At 34.3% G+C, this 20,532-nt stretch overlaps 1 protein-coding gene across 3 annotated transcripts; it reads left to right on the top strand.

Moving 5' to 3' along the window:
- Nucleotides 1-2,540: 2,540 nt before the first annotated feature.
- Nucleotides 2,541-20,084, top strand: LOC138323461 (uncharacterized). 3 transcript variants are annotated; one of them, XM_069268090.1, is made up of 11 exons: nucleotides 2,541-2,592; nucleotides 7,341-7,453; nucleotides 8,414-8,619; nucleotides 10,566-10,673; nucleotides 10,970-11,058; nucleotides 11,525-11,595; nucleotides 12,089-12,166; nucleotides 12,451-12,564; nucleotides 12,896-12,934; nucleotides 13,860-13,964; nucleotides 18,601-20,084. In XM_069268090.1, the coding sequence occupies exons 2-11, from the start codon at nucleotides 7,382-7,384 to the stop codon at nucleotides 18,637-18,639; spliced, it is 921 nt and encodes a 306-aa protein (XP_069124191.1). In that variant the 5' UTR covers nucleotides 2,541-2,592; nucleotides 7,341-7,381; the 3' UTR covers nucleotides 18,640-20,084. The 3 variants fall into 3 exon arrangements, with proteins under 3 accessions (XP_069124191.1, XP_069124190.1, XP_069124192.1); XM_069268091.1 differs by lacking the exon at nucleotides 2,541-2,592 and adding an exon at nucleotides 6,703-6,854; XM_069268089.1 differs by lacking the exons at nucleotides 2,541-2,592; nucleotides 7,341-7,453 and adding an exon at nucleotides 5,309-5,412.
- The last annotated feature ends 448 nt before the right edge of the window (nucleotides 20,085-20,532 follow it).

Here is a 20,532-nt window from a genome sequence, read left to right as displayed (position 1 = left end):
AGCTAATGAGCCATCTCTAGATGATCGACGAAAGAAAGTATCCTTACAGTATGCTGCTCAACTGAAATCCAATCCAAAAATCCCCGCATTTAACCTTGTATTCAATCCACAACATCAAGAAATATTTACACAAAATCAAAAGCTCATACCAACATTTGGCATAAGAATTTCAAAATTTTTGCTGGAACTAAATATATAATTAATTTCGACACCATTGACGAGTACACCGTATCGGATGTACCACCATGGCTCATTCAAACACATAGAGAGCAAATCCAGTGCATTACCCGAAGAACACAAATCCTCCTTTCGGGATTGCTTTAGGGCTTTCCCTGGCCATGGTCAGATCTACACTGACGGCTCAAAAGATGGTGATAATGTTGCGGCAGCATGCTGTACATCTAATCACTCTATCTGACTCCCGGATGTTGCCTCCATTTTCTCTGCGGAAGCATGTGATATCGATCTGGCGCTTGACCTTATCGAAGAACACCGCATTGATAAGGCAATCATCTATTCCGACTCTCTTTCGGTTCTTCGGGCTTTGAAATAAAGAAACCCTAGAAACACATTCATCCAAAATCTTTTGATCCGAACATTTCGATTATCTTCTAAAACCCAAATTACTTATCTTTGGATTCCCAGCCATGTGGGTATAAAGGGGAATGAAAAGGTCGATAAAGCAGCTAAGACTGCTCTTCGACTAGCCCAAACAGATTTGAAACTACCTTTCACCGACATCAAACCTTACATTCAGTCAGCCATTAAACACCATTTGCAACAAAGGTGGCCTACCGAAACAAACAATAAACAGTTTAATATGCAACCTTCACTTAATCCTAATCTGTCCAGTCGGAGAGACTGCAGAGAGGAAGTTGTTCTCTCTCGGCTCCGAATTGGACACACATATTTTACACATTCCTATCTATTGAGAGGGGATGATCCTCCTACATGCCACGCATGTGATTCTCCTCTCACAGTGGAGCATGTTTTATTTCATGGTATTGATTTCAGAGATAAGTATTATGATGTCACCGACATGTACACTTTGTTCCGTGTCGTGAGACATAATCGTATTTTCAACTATCTCAAAGAGATCGGCATTTTTAACAAAATTTGAACGTTTTCTCATTTTTTCTCACATAGCTAGCCATGTAAGATAGAGTTTTCCCATGAAAGATAGCTATGTAAGATAAATCTTTCTCACATAGCTAGCCATGTAAGATAAAGTTGTCCCATGAAAGACAGCTATGTAAGATAAATCTATCTTACACAGCTGTGACGTCACAATTGAAAAAACAATGAGATGACGTCATATCAGCCAAAGTTGACGTCAGTTTTCTTCTATTTCGACTGACTTGCCGGATTCATTTACCATTTTATTTGTTTAATTTGCATTTCAAACCGTTTTACCTAAGATTTTTTTGTTTATATTTACAATATAAACCAATCTTTGAAGAGCTCTTTCGAATGGCGTTCTTATTTTTAAAATCGATCAATTATTTAAGAAGTTAAGATTTTGTCACAAAATGGCTGCCTCACCTTTCGTGCAAGTAATTAGACAAACAATGTGAGAAAATAACTCTTTCATATGTAAAATTATGTAGGATAGAACTATTCCACCCTCGGGTACAGAATTTTGGGTCAGAAACCTCGGCAAGCCTCGGTTCTGACCCAAAATTCTGTACCCTCAGGTGGAATAGTTCTATCCTACATATGTACATATGAAAGAGTCATATAATCTTACATAGCTGTGACGTCACAATTGAAAAAAACAATGAGATGACGTCATGTCAGCCAAAGTTGACGTCATTTTTCTTCTATTTCGATTGATTTGTCGGATTTATTTACCATTTCATTTGTTTAATTTGCATTTCAAACCGTTTAACCAAAGATTTCTTGTTTATATTTTCAATATAAACCAAACTTTGATGAGCTCTTTCGAATGGCGTTCTTATTTTTAAAATCGATCGATTACATGTATTTTAAAGTGAACAGTCGGGCAAGGGTGGCTAAAGTCGGTAAAAATGGTGTGAATGTATCCAGTATAACTTCTTATTGAAATGGAAAAATAAAATCTCTCGTCAAAATCTGTCTGCGTACGAAGAAATTAATTTAAAGTATGGAAATTCTAAAACGTCCTCCCGGCTCACTATGTCCGTGGTTACATTCCCACGCAGCCTCGCTTTCAATGCTTTCAACTTTTCTTTACTTTAATGGTCAGAACTGGGAAACTAAACAGAACTTGACCGTCGTATTTTAAAGTATATAATTTGAATTTCTATTTTTTTTTTTTTTTTTCACTTTCCACCTAAAGCTTGATGCTTATTGGCACGGCCTCTTAATATGTTTGAACTTTTGGAAGGCCAATGAACGCATTTAGACTGGTTTTTCTTTGCCCGACTATTCACTTTAAGAAGTTGATATTTTGTCACAAAAATGGCTGCCTCACCTTTCGTGCAAGTAATTCGATTGAATCGATGCCTTGGGCAGCATATTATAAATGACTTCCATTCTGTATCTATGACAACGATCACGTGCTTGTATTCGCTGTCATGAAGGACGGAAGAAGCAACATCCTACTTGAATAAAGTAAGTAAATCCGATGGACCCTGTATTAAGGCATTTACTGAAGAAACAAACACCATTTTGGTATATCAAAGGAAGATTTCATACATAATATTCTGGTTTTTACCTTTAATAGATGTCCGGGAATACTGTTTACGTTACAACGATGCATGGATGAATATGGCCAAAGGCTGACAGCAGCTCGGCTGTGTTGTGGCACCTAGGCCTAGCAGACGATTTAGTACATTGAGATCGATATTCTTTCAGCTCGTTTGAGTGCGACGCGTGAACAATACTGTATTGACGAGCGTTGTATATAGATCTATATTATGTCCACATATCCATCAAGAATATTGACCAGAGATGGGGTTGGCAGGTTTTTCTAACTCAGCTGTCAATTTCAAAAATAAACCTACTGACTGTATCTGTGCTTGCATTAGGGATTGCTTGATCAGGTGCTTTGTTTTCCTAAATGTCGGAATCAGGACTAATCAGAGAAATGACCAAAGGGCAGAAATGATGTCATTTGGGCACAAAGTCGAAATTTTGTAGACAAGACATAGGCCTAGCAGATATCATAATTAACAATCCAACGATGTTCATTACGTCGACAGTCAGCAAAATAGCCTAGCGTCCGATAAAAAATGGCTGACCAGTCGACTATCATGTTATGGGAGTAAAATAACATCAAACCAATGGCATCCCTTCACTTCCATTATGATTCATTATTTAGCCTAGCAATTATTAATAGTCTTCATAAAAGTAACATTGATGATCAAGCTTCATGATAGAATACATACCATAGCTTGAGCAACTGTCAGTATAATAAATATCTGTTAAAGCTAAGTTAGAGAGCTATTCTACCATGAAGCTATCATATTATCATATATATGAGCCGATTATCTCCCCCTGATTGTTAGACATGTTTATATTTATAATAGTATCCTCTGGTTTTTTTTCTGTTCTTAAAGTATATTTTATACGTTTGTAACTTCAGTTTTGGAAAGAAAACTAATAATTTTGGGTATTAGTTGTCTTAAAAAAATGAAAAAATAACCTACCCAGCACTGTCAGGTATGGGTCGGTAAAGGCAGGGGAAACAACAAATTATTCGGGCTGGCCTAACTAGTTTTCTAATCCCAAATCCTGTTGCAGAGAGGAATGAAAGGAATCTACATTATGGGACCACTTCTTTTGGCAAAAAGAAAAGAAATATTGAAATATTATAGTGTTTTATTTACCACCGATATTGATCAATCATTTTATATTTATTAAAATCTTATTAATTAAGATCAAAATAAGAAACTGGTCTGATATCAAAATGTTTATGTAAAGTGATAATAATGACATATACAAGATTTTTGTTAAAAAGTCATTTGAACTGAGGAGAGCTGCCTTGATAAATGTGTAAGGTGTTTTTTTTATCTATTGTGTGTTTTGTACATGTATGTTTTTGCTATTGATCCCTTTTGTATGGATGTTAGGAAGCAATAAAGTTGAATTGAATTGAATATACAATGTACATTTTGTATATTGTTTTCTTTCTGGTCATCAATGATCTGTCAACTTGACTGTCAGGGCTCAAATGTTTTTCAGGGCTCTACTGTTTTTGATATAGCTAGTTTGATATTTGACATATCATTCAATTACATATACATATGTATTGACAATGATTGAGCCTATTCTCTATACATAGGATGCTGTGATTCTGGTTACACTCAATGATTCTTTGAAGTTTCTAGAGAATTTAATTTTCCTTTACAATACTTGAGTTTGCTGACTAATTGTATTATGGGTGATGAAAGGAACCTTACACTTAATCATTTGATAGAGTTACTTGTGTAGGTTTGAATTATGTATACATTTCTTTGTACACATTTTTCTGGTTTTAAAATTTACCAACTAGTCACAAAAATTTTCAATGAATTGAAATCACTAATATTTACTGGTCTATACTTTTGTGTTTTGTAAGAGGCCATGTTTGTTCAGCTTTGAATGTTGATTTGTTGTATAGCAATGATTGTGGCCCTCTGATCAATAGTTAAGGTAATTGTGTATGTGCTGTGAATGCTTCTAATAAAGCTCTCTGGCTCTGCAAAGTTTACTATTGACAATTATGGATAGCTAGCCCTAGTGCTAGCTAGATTGATAATGATCTCTATATAGTTTGAAGATTCGTGATGGATGTAATTTCACTAATTTGCTGGTTCAGGTACATGTAAGCATTTTATTCACAGGCTTAAGGTAAGCTTGCCAGGTTTTAATGTACAAGTGTGTTTTAATGTATGATAATTATCTGTTCAAGTCATCACATAGATTCACATTATGTTAAAGGAAGTGGGAAGCATTTTTCAGATCGTTTCTGAGAGTTCATGCAAAGAAATTTCTATCAATTTTCAGTAATTTCACATATATTTGAAACCATGCTTTGAAATATAATAACATCTATCAGCAGATACATGTACCTATTGATAAAATACAAAGTGTGTAATATTTACATATTCATGTATACATATGGATCTGGTAAACATGTTGCTAAGAAATTGTGTTGTCACTGCAAAACAAGACCATTGTGTTGATACAATTTAGAGAATAAATTAATGATGGTACATTAAAAACTTTTAATGAAAATTTATGGATTTCTGTTTTTAGTAACAAATGACAATAGAATTACATGTGCGTAAATGTTTTACTTGAGAGGTTTTATTCCATTGCATTACATTTTTTTTTCAGAGATTCTCTACCGACCACACATGCAACTGTACTGACAAAATGACTAAAAATCTGGACCTAGACAGGATTATTTATCAGCTGCTAACATATCAAGATGCCCCAGGAAAACAGGTATATCATCTTAAGATTTGTTTTACAATGTACCATTTGTTTATTGGTTTATTTTGTTTTGACTTTAACAGCTCATATTATTGTATATATATGAGCCGATTATCTCCCCCTGATTGTTAGACATGTTTATATTTATAATAGTATCCTCTGGTTTTTTTTCTGTTCTTAAAGTATATTTTATACGTTTGTAACTTCAGTTTTGGAAAGAAAACTAATAATTTTGGGTATTAGTTGTCTTAAAAAAATGAAAAAATAACCTACCCAGCACTGTCAGGTATGGGTCGGTAAAGGCAGGGGAAACAACAAATTATTCGGGCTGGCCTAACTAGTTTTCTAATCCCAAATCCTGTTGCAGAGAGGAATGAAAGGAATCTACATTATGGGACCACTTCTTTTGGCAAAAAAGAAAAGAAATATTAAAATATTATAGTGTTTTATTTACCACCGATATTGATCAATCATTTTATATTTATTAAAATCTTATTAATTAAGATCAAAATAAGAAACTGGTCTGATATCAAAATGTTTATGTAAAGTGATAATAATGACATATACAAGATTTTTGTTAAAAAGTCATTTGAACTGAGGAGAGCTGCCTTGATAAATGTGTAAGGTGTTTTTTTTATCTATTGTGTGTTTTGTACATGTATGTTTTTGCTATTGATCCCTTTTGTATGGATGTTAGGAAGCAATAAAGTTGAATTGAATTGAATATACAATGTACATTTTGTATATTGTTTTCTTTCTGGTCATCAATGATCTGTCAACTTGACTGTCAGGGCTCAAATGTTTTTCAGGGCTCTACTGTTTTTGATATAGCTAGTTTGATATTTGACATATCATTCAATTACATATACATATGTATTGACAATGATTGAGCCTATTCTCTATACATAGGATGCTGTGATTCTGGTTACACTCAATGATTCTTTGAAGTTTCTAGAGAATTTAATTTTCCTTTACAATACTTGAGTTTGCTGACTAATTGTATTATGGGTGATGAAAGGAACCTTACACTTAATCAGTTGATAGAGTTACTTGTGTAGGTTTGAATTATGTATACATTTCTTTGTACACATTTTTCTGGTTTTATTTACCAACTAGTCACAAAAATTTTCAATGAATTGAAATCACTAATATTTACTGGTCTATACTTTTGTGTTTTGTAAGAGGCCATGTTTGTTCAGCTTTGAATGTTGATTTGTTGTATAGCAATGATTGTGGCCCTCTGATCAATAGTTAAGGTAATTGTGTATGTGCTGTGAATGCTTCTAATAAAGCTCTCTGGCTCTGCAAAGTTTACTATTGACAATTATGGATAGCTAGCCCTAGTGCTAGCTAGATTGATAATGATCTCTATATAGTTTGAAGATTCGTGATGGATGTAATTTCACTAATTTGCTGGTTCAGGTACATGTAAGCATTTTATTCACAGGCTTAAGGTAAGCTTGCCAGGTTTTAATGTACAAGTGTGTTTTAATGTATGATAATTATCTGTTCAAGTCATCACATAGATTCACATTATGTTAAAGGAAGTGGGAAGCATTTTTCAGATCGTTTCTGAGAGTTCATGCAAAGAAATTTCTATCAATTTTCAGTAATTTCACATATATTTGAAACCATGCTTTGAAATATAATAACATCTATCAGCAGATACATGTACCTATTGATAAAATACAAAGTGTGTAATATTTACATATTCATGTATACATATGGATCTGGTAAACATGTTGCTAAGAAATTGTGTTGTCACTGCAAAACAAGACCATTGTGTTGATACAATTTAGAGAATAAATTAATGATGGTACATTAAAAACTTTTAATGAAAATTTATGGATTTCTGTTTTTAGTAACAAATGACAATGAATTACATGTGCGTAAATGTTTTACTTGAGAGGTTTTATTCCATTGCATTACATTTTTTTCAGACTGATTCTCTACCGACCACACATGCAACTGTACTGACAAAATGACTAAAAATCTGGACCTAGACAGGATTATTTATCAGCTGCTAACATATCAAGATGCCCCAGGAAGACAGGTATATCATCTTAAGATTTGTTTTACAATGTACATCATTTGTTTATTGGTTTATTTTGTTTTGACCAACATCTTTTAACAGCTAGGTCATGTACATTACTGCTGGAAGATGTGTCAGGTTTATACATGTAAAGAGTGGAGTGTAAAGCTCAATTCGATTTGCGCTCTTCCAAGAAGAGAAGTCTTCTCAGAAGATCTTCGACCTCAGAATTGGAAGAGCTTCCTGAAGCAGAAGAGCTATAAATCAAGTGGCTGGAAGTTATATTCTAAAGGTAGAAGAGGGCAAATCAAGTTAGGCTCTGGAAATTGAACCTTGAGAAAAGGCTCTGGAAATTGAACCTTGAGAAAAATGATTGTTGATCACATACCTACAGCAATGGTGGATCTAGATAACTATCAATTAAAGGAGTTTCCAAATTTCCAAGGGTTTACATGAATGATGAATAAAATTTGTCAAGGAAGTGGTAAAAGATACATGATTTTCTGCCATGTGCTGTATTTCTCATTTTTTTTTTTTTGGTCAAAATGCAAAAGGCCCAGTGTATAGATATGCCTATAGCATGCTGGGATGAAGGGTTACAAAGACAAAGTCCGTTTTGTTTAAATGAATGACCTTGAACTTCATTTAAGGTTACAAGGCTTAAATAGGCTAAAATCTTGAAACAACTTCTTGTCAATAACTAAAAGGAGAGAGAGAAAAAAATAAATAACAGTTGAACATTTACAGAACATTTCATCTTTTGTATGTTATCCAAAAAATGATAAAAAAAATCACTACTAAACATATATATATATACTATGATCAGTCTACAAAGCTGAGCTAGTAATTAGTGAAAATTATAGATGCTTTGTCGGTAATACCGGTACATGTAATTGCATATAATTCTACTAACCTGATAACTGTTACTCATGTTTAAAGTAAACAGAATTCTGACTACTGATTTACTCTCAATGTTTTAAGGTCCAACTGCCAGAGTCCCAAATCAGACAACTTTGTCAGTTGTCCAGAGAAATCTTCATGGAACAGCCAAACTTGCTGGAGCTAGAGTCCCCGATCACAATTGTTGGAGACATCCATGGACAGTTCCAGGACTTGATATCACATTTTGAACGGAATGGCTTCCCAGGAGAGGCCAATTACCTGTTCCTTGGGGACTATGTGGATAGGTAAAATCTATTTCTTAGGCCACACCAATTTGAAAAATAGTTCTTCGGGATTTTGGAAAAAAAAAGTAGGACGAGAGGGTGTTTTTTCCAAAAAGAAAAAAAGCATACATGAAAATACTTTTATAGAATGTAAATTTTCAAGTATGCAAAAGCAATAATAAGAATGTTTAAGAGTCGCACAAAATCAAATGTAGATATAATAAATATTAAAAATCACAGTGTAGATATAATCCTGACTAGTTACTTGAGTATTGGCAGACTTACCACACGCAAAAGTTGTTCATAAGAGCAGAGCTCTTCTGGAATAACGAAGCTCTGTTCTGGTAACATGTACGTAAGCAAAAGTAGTCTACACATTGAGATCAATGACCTGCATGCATGGATGGCTAAAAAATTTGTGCACTTCCGGTTTAACCTGTTCCGGTTGTGCGTTGCTCCGGTACTGCCCTCCCCAGTAAATATATATTTAACTAATGCAAATGCATAACAGGAGTAATTAAAAAACTCTTTTTATTATTATTATTTTTCAAATAATAACACTTTGAAAATTAAAAGCTATTGAATGCAGTCAAAATATCCACCAAGCGAAGATGAGCACAAGGAATCAGGAAGTCACATCAAGTCAACAAATGGTGCAAAATCATAGGATTCACATACGCGGCACTCCAGGCCTTGCATGTACACAGAGAAATCCGAATCATTGAGTTCATTTCTTTGAGTTTATGCTAGACAATTATTTTATCATATACTCCTATAGTTTAAAGTACATCCTTTTATTTCTAAATGATGTCTTCTAGCTACATGAAATAGAAACTAAAATAAGCAAGTAGAGCTTCACTCTTCCCATGCCGTGCATGATTCATATTATTATGCATCTTATTAATTCAATTACATTAATTCTTATTTTAGTTTCTGTGACCTTGCTTTCACCTTTGAAAACAAACAAAAAATATACAAAAGCATTCTGAAGTTGGAAGGAGATAAGTTCTATGTATTGATGTTGTTGGCATGATATGAAGTCAAAGTAAAAAACATGAACATTGAATGTGATGTCAATAATCAGAAAAGAATATAAGTTCGCGATATAAGTATTGGATTGCTATCTATGACGCATGTAATTTTACGTCAGCCACATTGATCACATTTCCATCCTTTGCGTTTATAGAATCAATTAAATCTTTAAACGTCCATTCACTTGGGCATTCTGTTATAGTACAGAGAATAACAATATCTCTGTCAAAAGTTCTTACAGTTGCAACGTAAACACCCGCCATATTTTCATTCGTTTTTTTCTTAATCTGGTTCCCTTTTGCACTTATACTTTCGTTTTCCTATCAGTTCAAGCGCTCAGGTGATAAGGATTTTGGCGTTTCTAAAGCACAAATGAGAAACGTGAAGGAAAAATTTATTTTTATTTTTTTTCTAACTTTTCCATTTTAGGGGCGGGAAATCCTGAAGAACTAGGTTTCAAATTGGTGTGGCCTTATGGAATGTTTTATTACTTGAGTACATACAGTAAAATGACAGGTTCTCAGCTAAGGTGGCGAAAAAGAAAAAAAGAGAGAAAAAAAAAAAAAAAAAAAAGACATTGAAATAACTCACCAGACTCCATGTGCTTGAAACTTGGAAGGCTGCAAAAATTAACATGCCATTGATAAATATAAAATTTCACCAATACAGTAAATGTTTATGTATAAATGCATGTATTTATACCTTTCTTTATTTGTAGTATTTGTAGCACATTGTAATCAACATCTTTAATTGTATTTTAATGTTAAAAGCCTGTTTTTGATGCTGAATGAGTGAGAGTTACACAATAAGATGTTGAGGGCTTTAATAAGTTGTAATAACTTGCGCCCGATCCTTTTGTAGATTTGTTTGCAATAAAATACGTTTAAACTGTAACTATAAGATGTTGTAAATATTAAATCTAATAATTTTTTCAGAGGCAAAAGATCACTGGAAACCATTTGTCTATGCCTAGCTTACAAGATCAAATATCCGAAAAATTTCTTTTTGCTGAGAGGAAATCATGAATGTGCTTCAATCAACAGGTAAAAGAAAATCTGTGTTATTCTATAATAATGAACTACATGCAGATATGTGATAGGAAATGTTTGCTTTTACAAGAATTTCTTATCAGTTTATAGACAAATTATACCTTTTTCACTAATATAATATTTCTTTTCCAAAAAGTTAAGATGAAATTAATATAAAGTTAATGATATCTTTCAAGTTTTCTGTATATAGAAAAGTTGAGCAGTAGTAACCCCACAAAGTTTTGAATAGCAGTGGATGTATATGATTTTCATATAGAAATTATACATTAAAAGCTCTGTTAATATTGCAGAATCTATGGATTTTATGACGAATGTAAAAGAAGATACAATATAAAGTTATGGAAAACATTTACAGACTGTTTCAACTGTCTACCATTAGGTAAGGTAAACAGTATTTTCTGGTCAAAACAGACAAATTACATCAACAGAAGGGACTGTATGTTGTACAGTACGTAAATCATGGTAATGGATTGGGGTGGGGTGTCAATCAGTATCTTGTATGCTTATTTTAGTATCCATTAGTTTCTAGGTTGAGGACTACATGACTACACGTCGGTTTACGTATCCCATTATTAAAGGTTCTCCAGCCTTTTTAGGCCAGCTTATGTGTTGTTACTTATAGGCCCTTTTAATACTATGGCTGTTTATACAATGAAAGCAATTTACAAGGCCAAGACACTTGATACATGTATAAGTAAGCCTACGGAAAGAATATAAAGGAATCAAGAATGTTCAAATGAATAAATGTCTTTAATAAGTTCTATTATTGATTAGTAAGGAATTGTAATATATTTATAACAATCATTTAAATATACAATCATTTATGCTCTTTTTTTCTAATTAAGCTGCCGTTGTAGAAAATACAATATTTTGTATGCATGGTGGTTTGTCGCCAGATATGGAAAGCCTAGATCAGGTAAGTACTCATTAGCTACATGTACCATAATGCATGGATGCTTGTGCACTTTAGATCATTTGTTTGTTCTCCTGTCTTTGATATACCCAGTACACTGTAATTTTCAATATAATTTCTACGGTGTAGCAAAAGAATGGTAGAACTGTTGCTATTAGCAATAATTATGTAGTCGTTTGGCTTGTCAGAGTACCCAATTCTCTAAGTAATTTGTTGACATTCTGTAATGTGTTATTGTTAAAAAAAATAGTGTTACAGCTTCATGTACATCAATTGAACCATTCTCCTTTGTTATAACTGGAATAAATCTGGTTTTAGCAGTCACCTGTCTTAAGCACTTAAGTATTGCCAGTCCTTTGAATGGTTGATAAGGACAGGTTTCACAACAATATCGGTATGCAAAATGTTTTATCAAATCACAAAAATGTACTGATAACAAAGTAAAAACATTCATAGATGTGTGTTACTATCACTAACCTGATATAAACTTGTACAGATAAGGAACATAGCGAGACCTTGTGATGTGCCCGATGTTGGATTAATCTGTGATTTGATGTGGTCAGACCCAGATGATGTAAGTATTCATCGATTTGGTACAAACAATCGGTTTGAATTTAATTATTTCCCTTGAATGAGAATAGAAGATATGAATGATTTAATACAAAGTAACTAAATTTGAATAGTGAATGTGGAGTTTACCACAGAAGTATTTCTACATTTTCATATTGGCTTTTAAGAAAATAAAATAAATGTATTGTGTTGCTATATTAATGCATCAAATGCTAATAATCAAAAGTTAAGAGTCTGACATCACAGCTCATCAGCATTTTATGAATATATGTATTTCTTACTCCACAGGATATAACAGGTTGGGGCGAGAATGACCGAGGTGTTTCCTTCACATTTGGAGGTGATGTCGTTGACAAATTCCTGGAGAAATTCAACTTCTCCCTCATAGCGAGAGGTCATCAGGTATATAAACAGAAATTTGTTTTTAATTATTTCTTTCTGAAAGATATTCGTTTGGGATACAATTATTTTGCTAAGAGACATATTCTGATCAAACAGCTCCTATTTAATGGAGCATTGAGAATATGTTTATAGCTCTTAAAAGATTTATACATATTTTGATGCCTTATAAACAAAATTAATACATTATGTTGAAGTAAACATTGTTAAATTTACAATCAATTTTTCTTGAAGTTGTAAGTGATAAAAAAAAAATTGTTTATATTTTATCATTTATATTAATTATCTAGTATGTAATAGAAATAAGGCTAAAATCCAATTTATTTCTATTTAGGTAGTAGAGGATGGATATGAGTTCTTCAACAATAGAAAAGTAAGTATCAAAAACCAACAAAGCTGTATGTCAAAGCTAAGGTCAATTACTGAAACTTTGTTTTCCATGTGTACAAACTTAGTAACTAAACGAGGTCTATGGGCCTTAACGGTCATCTGACTGCTGGCACAATACAACAAAGTCATTTAAAGATTTTAGCCTATTTGACGCCTGTGACCTTGAATGAAGATCAAGGACATTCATTTGAACAAACTTGGTAGGCCTTCATCCTAGCATGCGACAGGCCCAATTATCAGGTCTCTAGGCCTATTATTTATTCACAAGAAGTGATTTAAAGGTTTTTCGCCTATTTGACCACTGTGACCTTGAATGAAGGTCAAGTTCATTGATTTGAACAAACTTGGTAGCCTCTAGACCTCTTAGTTATTCACAAAAAGTAGTTTAAAGATTTTGGCCTATTTGACCCCAGTGACCTTGAATGAAAGTCAAGGTCCTTCAGTTGAACAAATTTGGTAGCCCTTCATCCCAGCATGCCACAGACCAAATATGAGTACCCTAGGTCTTTTGGTTCTTGATGCATGAGAAGAAGTTGTTAGAATGAAAAGTTAACACATGGCGTACAGGGCACAGGGCACAAAGACGGACGATGCATGATAACAATAGGTCATCCTGACCCTTCGGGTCAGATGGCCCAAAAAAACTGAAAAAGGGGAACATCGTTTTTTGTTTCATTTGTATATGTTCTTTAAACTTTTAATCACGCAAATAATGTTTTTCCGATGTTTTGTAGGATACTTTTAACAAATTTTATTGATTTATACAGAAACACAATGTGTTTGCTAAATTGTCTTGCAATTCATGGAACAAAACCTCATGGGAGACAGACACTGAAAATCTCCGACCCAAAGCATAAGAGTTGCCAATCGTGAACTGGTAATGATAAAATTTGTTATTTCTGTTGTAGCTGGTGACATTATTCAGTGCTCCGAACTACTGTGGAGAGTTTGACAATGCTGGTGCTATTATGGTGGCTTCAGAGGAACTGATGTGCTCATTCAGTATACTACAGGTCAGTGTTACTACAGTGACCATGGGTGCTGTAAACATACTAGTTTTTGGTGCAATAAATGACCTATGGTCAGGTGACCTATTGCGATAGTCTTTTATCCGTCATCGTGTGTCATCTGTTAACATTTCCTTGTGAATGCGATAACTTGAGTAAATATACACCGAGCTTTATGAAACTTTGTATGTAGACTAACATTGGAAAGATCTCGGATGGCTTTGAAATCAGCTTGATTCGACAATAATTTATGGAATTAATGCCCTTTGCACTAATTATTAATGGACCTTGTGAACACGAAAACTTGGGTAAATATAAACTGAGCTTAATAAAATTCTGCATGTAGACTATTATATTGGAAAGATCTCAAAAGACTTCGAAAATCAAAATGGTTCAACAGTCATTTAAAGATTTTTAGCCTATTTGACCCCGTGACACTTGAATGAAGATCAAGGTCTTCATTGGAACAAACTTGGTAGCCCGTCATCCCAGCATGCTAAGAGGCCTAATATCAGTTCTCTAGGCCTCTTAGTTATTCATGAAAGTCATTTAAAGATTTTAAACCTATTTGACCCCCTTGACCTTGAATGAAGGTCAAGGTCATTCATTTGAACAAACTTGGTAGCCCTTCATCCCAGCATGCTACAGGCCCAATATCAGTACCATGTGCCTTCTTCGTCTTGAAAAGAAGTTATTTAAAGATTTTAGCCTTTTTGACCCCCATGACCATGAATGAAGATCAAGGCCATTTATTTGAACAAATTTGATAGCCCTTCATCCAAGCATGTCAAAGGCCAATATCAGTCATCTAGGCCTCTTAGTTAAATTCACAAGAAGTTGTTTAAAGGATTTTAGCCTATTTGACCTCTGTGACCTTGATTGAAGGTCAAGGTAATTCATTTGAACAAACTTGGTAGCCCTTCATCCCAGCATGCTACAGGCCCAATATGTGTATCCTGGGCCATTTAGTTCTTGAGAAGAAGTCATTTAAAGATTTAGCCTATTTGCCCCTGTGACCTTGAATGAAGGTTAAGGTCATTCATTTGAACAAACTTGGTAGCCCTTCATCCCAGCATGCTACGGGCCCACTATCAGTACCCTGGGCCTTCTGGTTCTTGAGAAGTCATTTAAAGATTAAGCCTATTTGACCCCGTGACCTTGAATGAAGATCAAGGTCATTCATTGGAACAAACTTGGTAGCCCGTCATCCCAGCATGCTAGAGGCCTAATATCAGGTCTCTAGGCCTCTTAGTTATTCACAAGAAGTCATTTAAAGATTTTAGCCTATTTGACCCCCTTGACCTTGAATGAAGGTCAAGGTCATTCATTTGAACAAACTTGGTAGCCCTTCATCCCAGCATGCTACAGGCCCAATATCAGTACCATGTGCCTTCTGGTTCTTGAGAAGTTATTTAAAGATTTTAGCCTTTTTGACCCCCATGACCTTGAATGAAGATCAAGGTCATTCATTTGAACAAACTTGATAGCCCTTCATCCCAGCATGTCAAAGGCCCAATATCAGGTCTCTAGGCCTCTTAGTTATTCACAAGAAGTTGTTTAAAGGATTTTAGCCTATTTGACCCCTGTGACCTTATATGAAGGTCAAGGTCCTTCATTCGAACAAACTTGGTAGCCCTTCATCCCAGCATGCTGTAGGCCCAATATGAGTACCTGGGCCATTTAGTTTTTCTTTTCTCTTCTTTCTAACTGACTTTATCTTTCCTAATGCCTCCCTTGGCACCGCCTCACCTTTGGCCTTGAGATGAGCATTCGCCCCTGTGAGGAAGGCTCTGGGTTCTGTCCCCTGGCCGAGACACACCAAAGTCTATAAAAGTGGTAGTTTCTGCTCCTGCTTAGCGCTCAGCATTACAGGGAGTGGGACGACTGGGACGACTGGTTCGTCCGTTGTCAGTATAATGTGACCGGGTGGGGTGTGTTGCTTGGTGTCTTCGGCGGCATGCTTCAGTGATATAGCACTATAAAAAGGGCAATAGTTCCACTATACAAGAAGACACAACACGAATATACCGCAGTCTCCCAAAACACGCACCTCGCACAACATACACGCAACACACCGCATACATGGGAGGCCGTCCTTACATGACCATAGCTGTTAATAGGACGTTAATTAATCAAAACAAACAAACAAACAAGCATGCTAGAGGCCTAGTATCAGGTCTCTAGGCCTCTTAGTTATTCACAAGAAGTTGTTTAAAGGATTTTAGCTTATTTGACCCCTGTGACCTTGAATGAAGGTCAAGGTCATTTATTTGAACAAACTTGGTAGCCCTTCATCCCAGCATATTACAGGCCAAATATCAGTACCTTGGGCCTTCTGGTTCTTGAGAAGAAGTTGTTTAAAGATTTTAGCAAGATTTTAGCCTTTTTGACCCTCGTGACCTTGAATGAAGATCAAGGTCATTTATTTGAACAAACTTGGTAGCCCTTCATCCCAGCATGCCAGAGGCCTAATATCAGGTCTCTAGGCCTCTTAGTTATTCACAAGAAGTTGTTTAAAGGATTTTAGCCTATTTGACCCCTGTGACCTTGAATGAGGGTTAAGGTCATTTTTTTGAACAAACTTGGTAGCCCTTCATCCCAGCATCCTACAGGCCAAATATCAGTACCCTGGGCCTTCTGGTTTTTGAGAAGAAGTCATTTAAAGATTTTAGCCTATTTGACCCTCGTGACCTTGAATGAAGGTCAAGGTCATTTATTTGAACAAAGTTGGAAGCCTTTCATCCCAGCATGCAAGAGGCCTAATATCAGGTCTCTAGGCCTCTTAGTTATTCACAAGAAGTTGTTTAAAGGATTTTAGCCTATTTGACCCCTGTGACCTTATATGAAGGTCAAGGTCCTTCATTCGAACAAACTTGGTAGCCCTTCATCCCAGCATCCTACAGGCCAAATATCAGTACCCTGGGCCTTCTGGTTCTTGAGAAGAAGTCGTTTAAAGATTTTCGCCTTTTTGACCCCTGTGACCTTGAATGAAGGTCAAGGTCATTCATTTGAACAAACTTGGTAGCCCTTCATCCCAGCAACCTACAGGCCAAATATGAGACCCTGGACCTTCCAGTTTTTGAGAAGAAGTTATTTGAATGAAAAGTTTACGCACGGCGCACAGCGGACGACGACGGACGGTGCATGATGACAATAGGTCACCCTGACCCTTCGGGGCAGATGACCTAAAAACTGAGCTTTAATAAAACTTTGCATATAGACTTGCATTGGAAAGAACTCAGACATATTCGAAAATCAGCTTGATTCGACAGTTATTTACAGAGTCATTGCCCTTTGCACTAATTATAATTATTGGAACTTGTGAATACTATAACTTGAATAAATATGCACTGAGCTTCGTGAAACTTATACATATTTAGACTAAAATTGGAAAGATCTTAGACAAGTTAGAAAATTGACCTGATTAGATTGCAACTTACGGAGTTATTGCCCTTTGCAATAATAATCATTGAACCTTGTGAACACAGTAATGTGAGTAAATATGCACCAAGCTTAATGAAACTTTGTATGTAGACCTATTAGATGTATAATTCTATTTCGTGAACAAAAGACATCAGTTGCCTAGTAAATTACATAACTAATTTGTATCAAATATCAAGTGACCATTAAGGCCCATGCATTTAAGCATTGGTTGTCATATTTTTGACATGCATTCTCATATAGTCTGTTCAAGCATAGCCAATGATGCGCATTAGCGCACCATGATAGATATGCTTGAACACCCAATGTATGTTAGACACCAATGCATGTCAAAAATTTGACAACCATTACATTTATATAGGCATTTCCCTTGTAAAAAGAAAAAAATATGAAAAATAACGTATGAAAATATAAGTTATGCGTTTGTACAGTGAAAAATAAAATTTGATGGAACAGCTAATAATTTGGCGGCAAAGAGTTGAGATCTTATAACTTCTGGTGTGTTTCCACGGACAACGGACTAAACAATTACAGTAGATGAAACAGTCCCATCGATAAAAAGTTTATATTTATGTATTATGAAACAAGATATACAATGATAAGTACAACATTTCAGTCCATTTCAAATATTTTCATAAGAATATGTTTTCATATTGATCGATTTTCAGACTACCTATGTTAGATTTTTGAGTGAATTTTTCATGACCTTTTGAACTCTGATTGTTGTATTATTACACCAGAGCCTAACTGCTAATGTTAATACTGGAAAATATCTTTACATTGGGCTTAGTAACAATATATAGGTACTGTGCAGTGGTAATGTAAATATTATGTAGTAACATATGTGAAATCAGAATTGTGCAAATATGATTACTGCTAAAAATGTATGTTAAAATATTATGGAAAACCTGACAGAATTCTACCATGGAAAATGTTTTGTCTTGTTATCAGTTACACTTATTATTTGTTGGTTGTTTGGTTGATTTAACATCCTACAGCTAAGGTTTAATATTTACTTAATACAAGTAAGGATATAGCCTCCCCTGTAAATATGGAAGGCTTTGATGACAAGAAGACAATACCAACAATACTTGTAGACAACAGGTAATTAGAATAAGTAATTGTCAGGAACTTTGTCTCATGTGTCATAACAATTAATCAATATTTGTCTCTGCCTCATATATGCATTTTCTCATTTCAGCCCACTAAAGCAAAAACTATAGCAGTCAAAAAGAAATGATGAATATAAGATACCTGTAGATGTTCCCCAAAAAGAAAGATCCAGATTTGATACTGCTAAAACAAGTACCATTTCTTTTACTCTCTATGGACAATATCCTGGATATTGGAGAAAATGTGCTGAATAAGTTACAGTTTTTCTTAGATGTTATATTTTTGCAGATATCTGCATGTTGTGGAATAATCTTAAATGAACACATTTGCATAATTATGTTGAATCTGTTGTTAAGATTAAGCCTAGGTTGTGAGCCCTAAAAACATTTTATTATTGTTTTCATCGTGCTATCTGTGAAATATTGAAGTTGTTCAACTGTTGTCAAGCTGCTGATATGGGCTGAATAGCTTAATGAGTGACCTGAAAGTGTCTTGGCCCAAAAGCTAAGTTTTGTTACCAAAAAAATTCTTTTGAAAGTTGAGATTGTCATTTATTACTTTTATGAAGATATTGCTAGTATTCTCTGACATTATAAATCTGCCAATACCGGTTTTCCTATATATTTTGAACGATTATATATGATTCTGGAAATTGATCACGTCATTGGTCAAAATTCCTAAGCTGACAATCCCATAAATGCAAAAGAATATACACATATATATCTCATTAATGTTTACATACCATTAAGGCAATCTGAAATGTTACCTGAAATATTGAGAATATATTAGGTAATTCACATAGCAGGCCCCGATTTCTCGAAACAAACTTAAGTCAAAAACTGACTTAAGTCATAAATTATCATATAAGTTACATAAGGAGAAAAAGTTAAGTTTTGACTTAAGTCTGCAGTTTTGTTTCGAGAAATCGAGGCCTGGTACATATCCTTTTTGCATGAAAAAAATCTACCTTTTTAACAGTTTTATACTACCTGCAATATTCTTTTTTTTTGTGAATTACACTGAATATAATAGTATGAATAACCGGTAGAAATCAATTGAGAGCGAAATGTTTTTTGGTGGTTTTTTTTTCAGTATTGATTTCTATTGTTTCTTTGTTATATACATTTTTGTATGACTAAGTTGTATGCATTGTCTTGTAATTGAAATCATGTGTTTGCAGATAGTTAATACGTACTATGTTATATTTTTCTCTTGAAATATTGCCAAATCCTTCATAAATTACCAGTAACTATATTTTTACAAACAGCACAAAAAATGGATCACCTGAATAAACACCAGGAAAATAATAGCACAATTTCAGTTATTGCCCTTTGTTTTCATGGCCCTCAAAACAATTTTTGAAGTAAAAATATCAAATTTCGGCATTAATGTTCTAAAAGTAAAGTCATAAACATGTAAAGGGTACAAGGAATTTTAATATTCATTTATCTTTACCATTTCTATAGGCAGCTTGAAAAGCTAAGGGTTTATAAATCTAGTTCTTGCATCTTGAAAGATATTAAGTTTACGTAACAATTACACAAGACTTCCAGTTAATTTTTTTTTCTTTTTCCCAATCTACCCATTTTAGGTTGGATTTATAAGATGATGGCACACAGGAATCTGGCACGAAATCTTTTAACCAAAAGTTTACATGTTTATATATACATATGTATGTATATATGAAGAAACAAAAACATAGACAATTCTGCAATCCCAAGCGTTTTGCCGCTACTTTTCAGGGGATGTTAATTAAAGTGCTATGGATTGCAGGTTTGTTTTATTTTTGTCTCTTCATATTTCAATTCCATCACAAGGATATTCTACATTTATTTATTCTATGTATATATACGGTAATATATGTATAATGTTGTTTAAAAATTTCCTGCCAGGTCCCTGTATATATATACACATTGTATACTGTTGGTTAAAAATTTCGTGCCAGGTCCTTGTGTATATATATATATACTGTTGGTTAAAAAAATTTGTGTTAGGTCCCTGTGTGATGGCATATGCAAAT

The sequence above is a fragment of the Argopecten irradians genome, chromosome 5, assembly GCF_041381155.1.
Source record: "Argopecten irradians isolate NY chromosome 5, Ai_NY, whole genome shotgun sequence".
Taxonomy (NCBI): Eukaryota; Metazoa; Mollusca; class Bivalvia; order Pectinida; family Pectinidae; genus Argopecten; species Argopecten irradians.
This window is presented reverse-complemented; position numbering and strand designations above follow the sequence as displayed.

Bases quoted from the DNA above. Each gene is read 5' to 3' on its own strand.
- LOC138323461 (XM_069268090.1), top strand. From the start codon at position 7,382: ATGACTAAAAATCTGGACCTAGACAGGATTATTTATCAGCTGCTAACA. The intron at 12,565-12,895 runs GTATATAAACAG...ATTTCTATTTAG, and splicing joins TCATAGCGAGAGGTCATCAG to GTAGTAGAGGATGGATATGA. The intron at 12,935-13,859 runs GTAAGTATCAAA...TTTCTGTTGTAG, and splicing joins AGTTCTTCAACAATAGAAAA to CTGGTGACATTATTCAGTGC.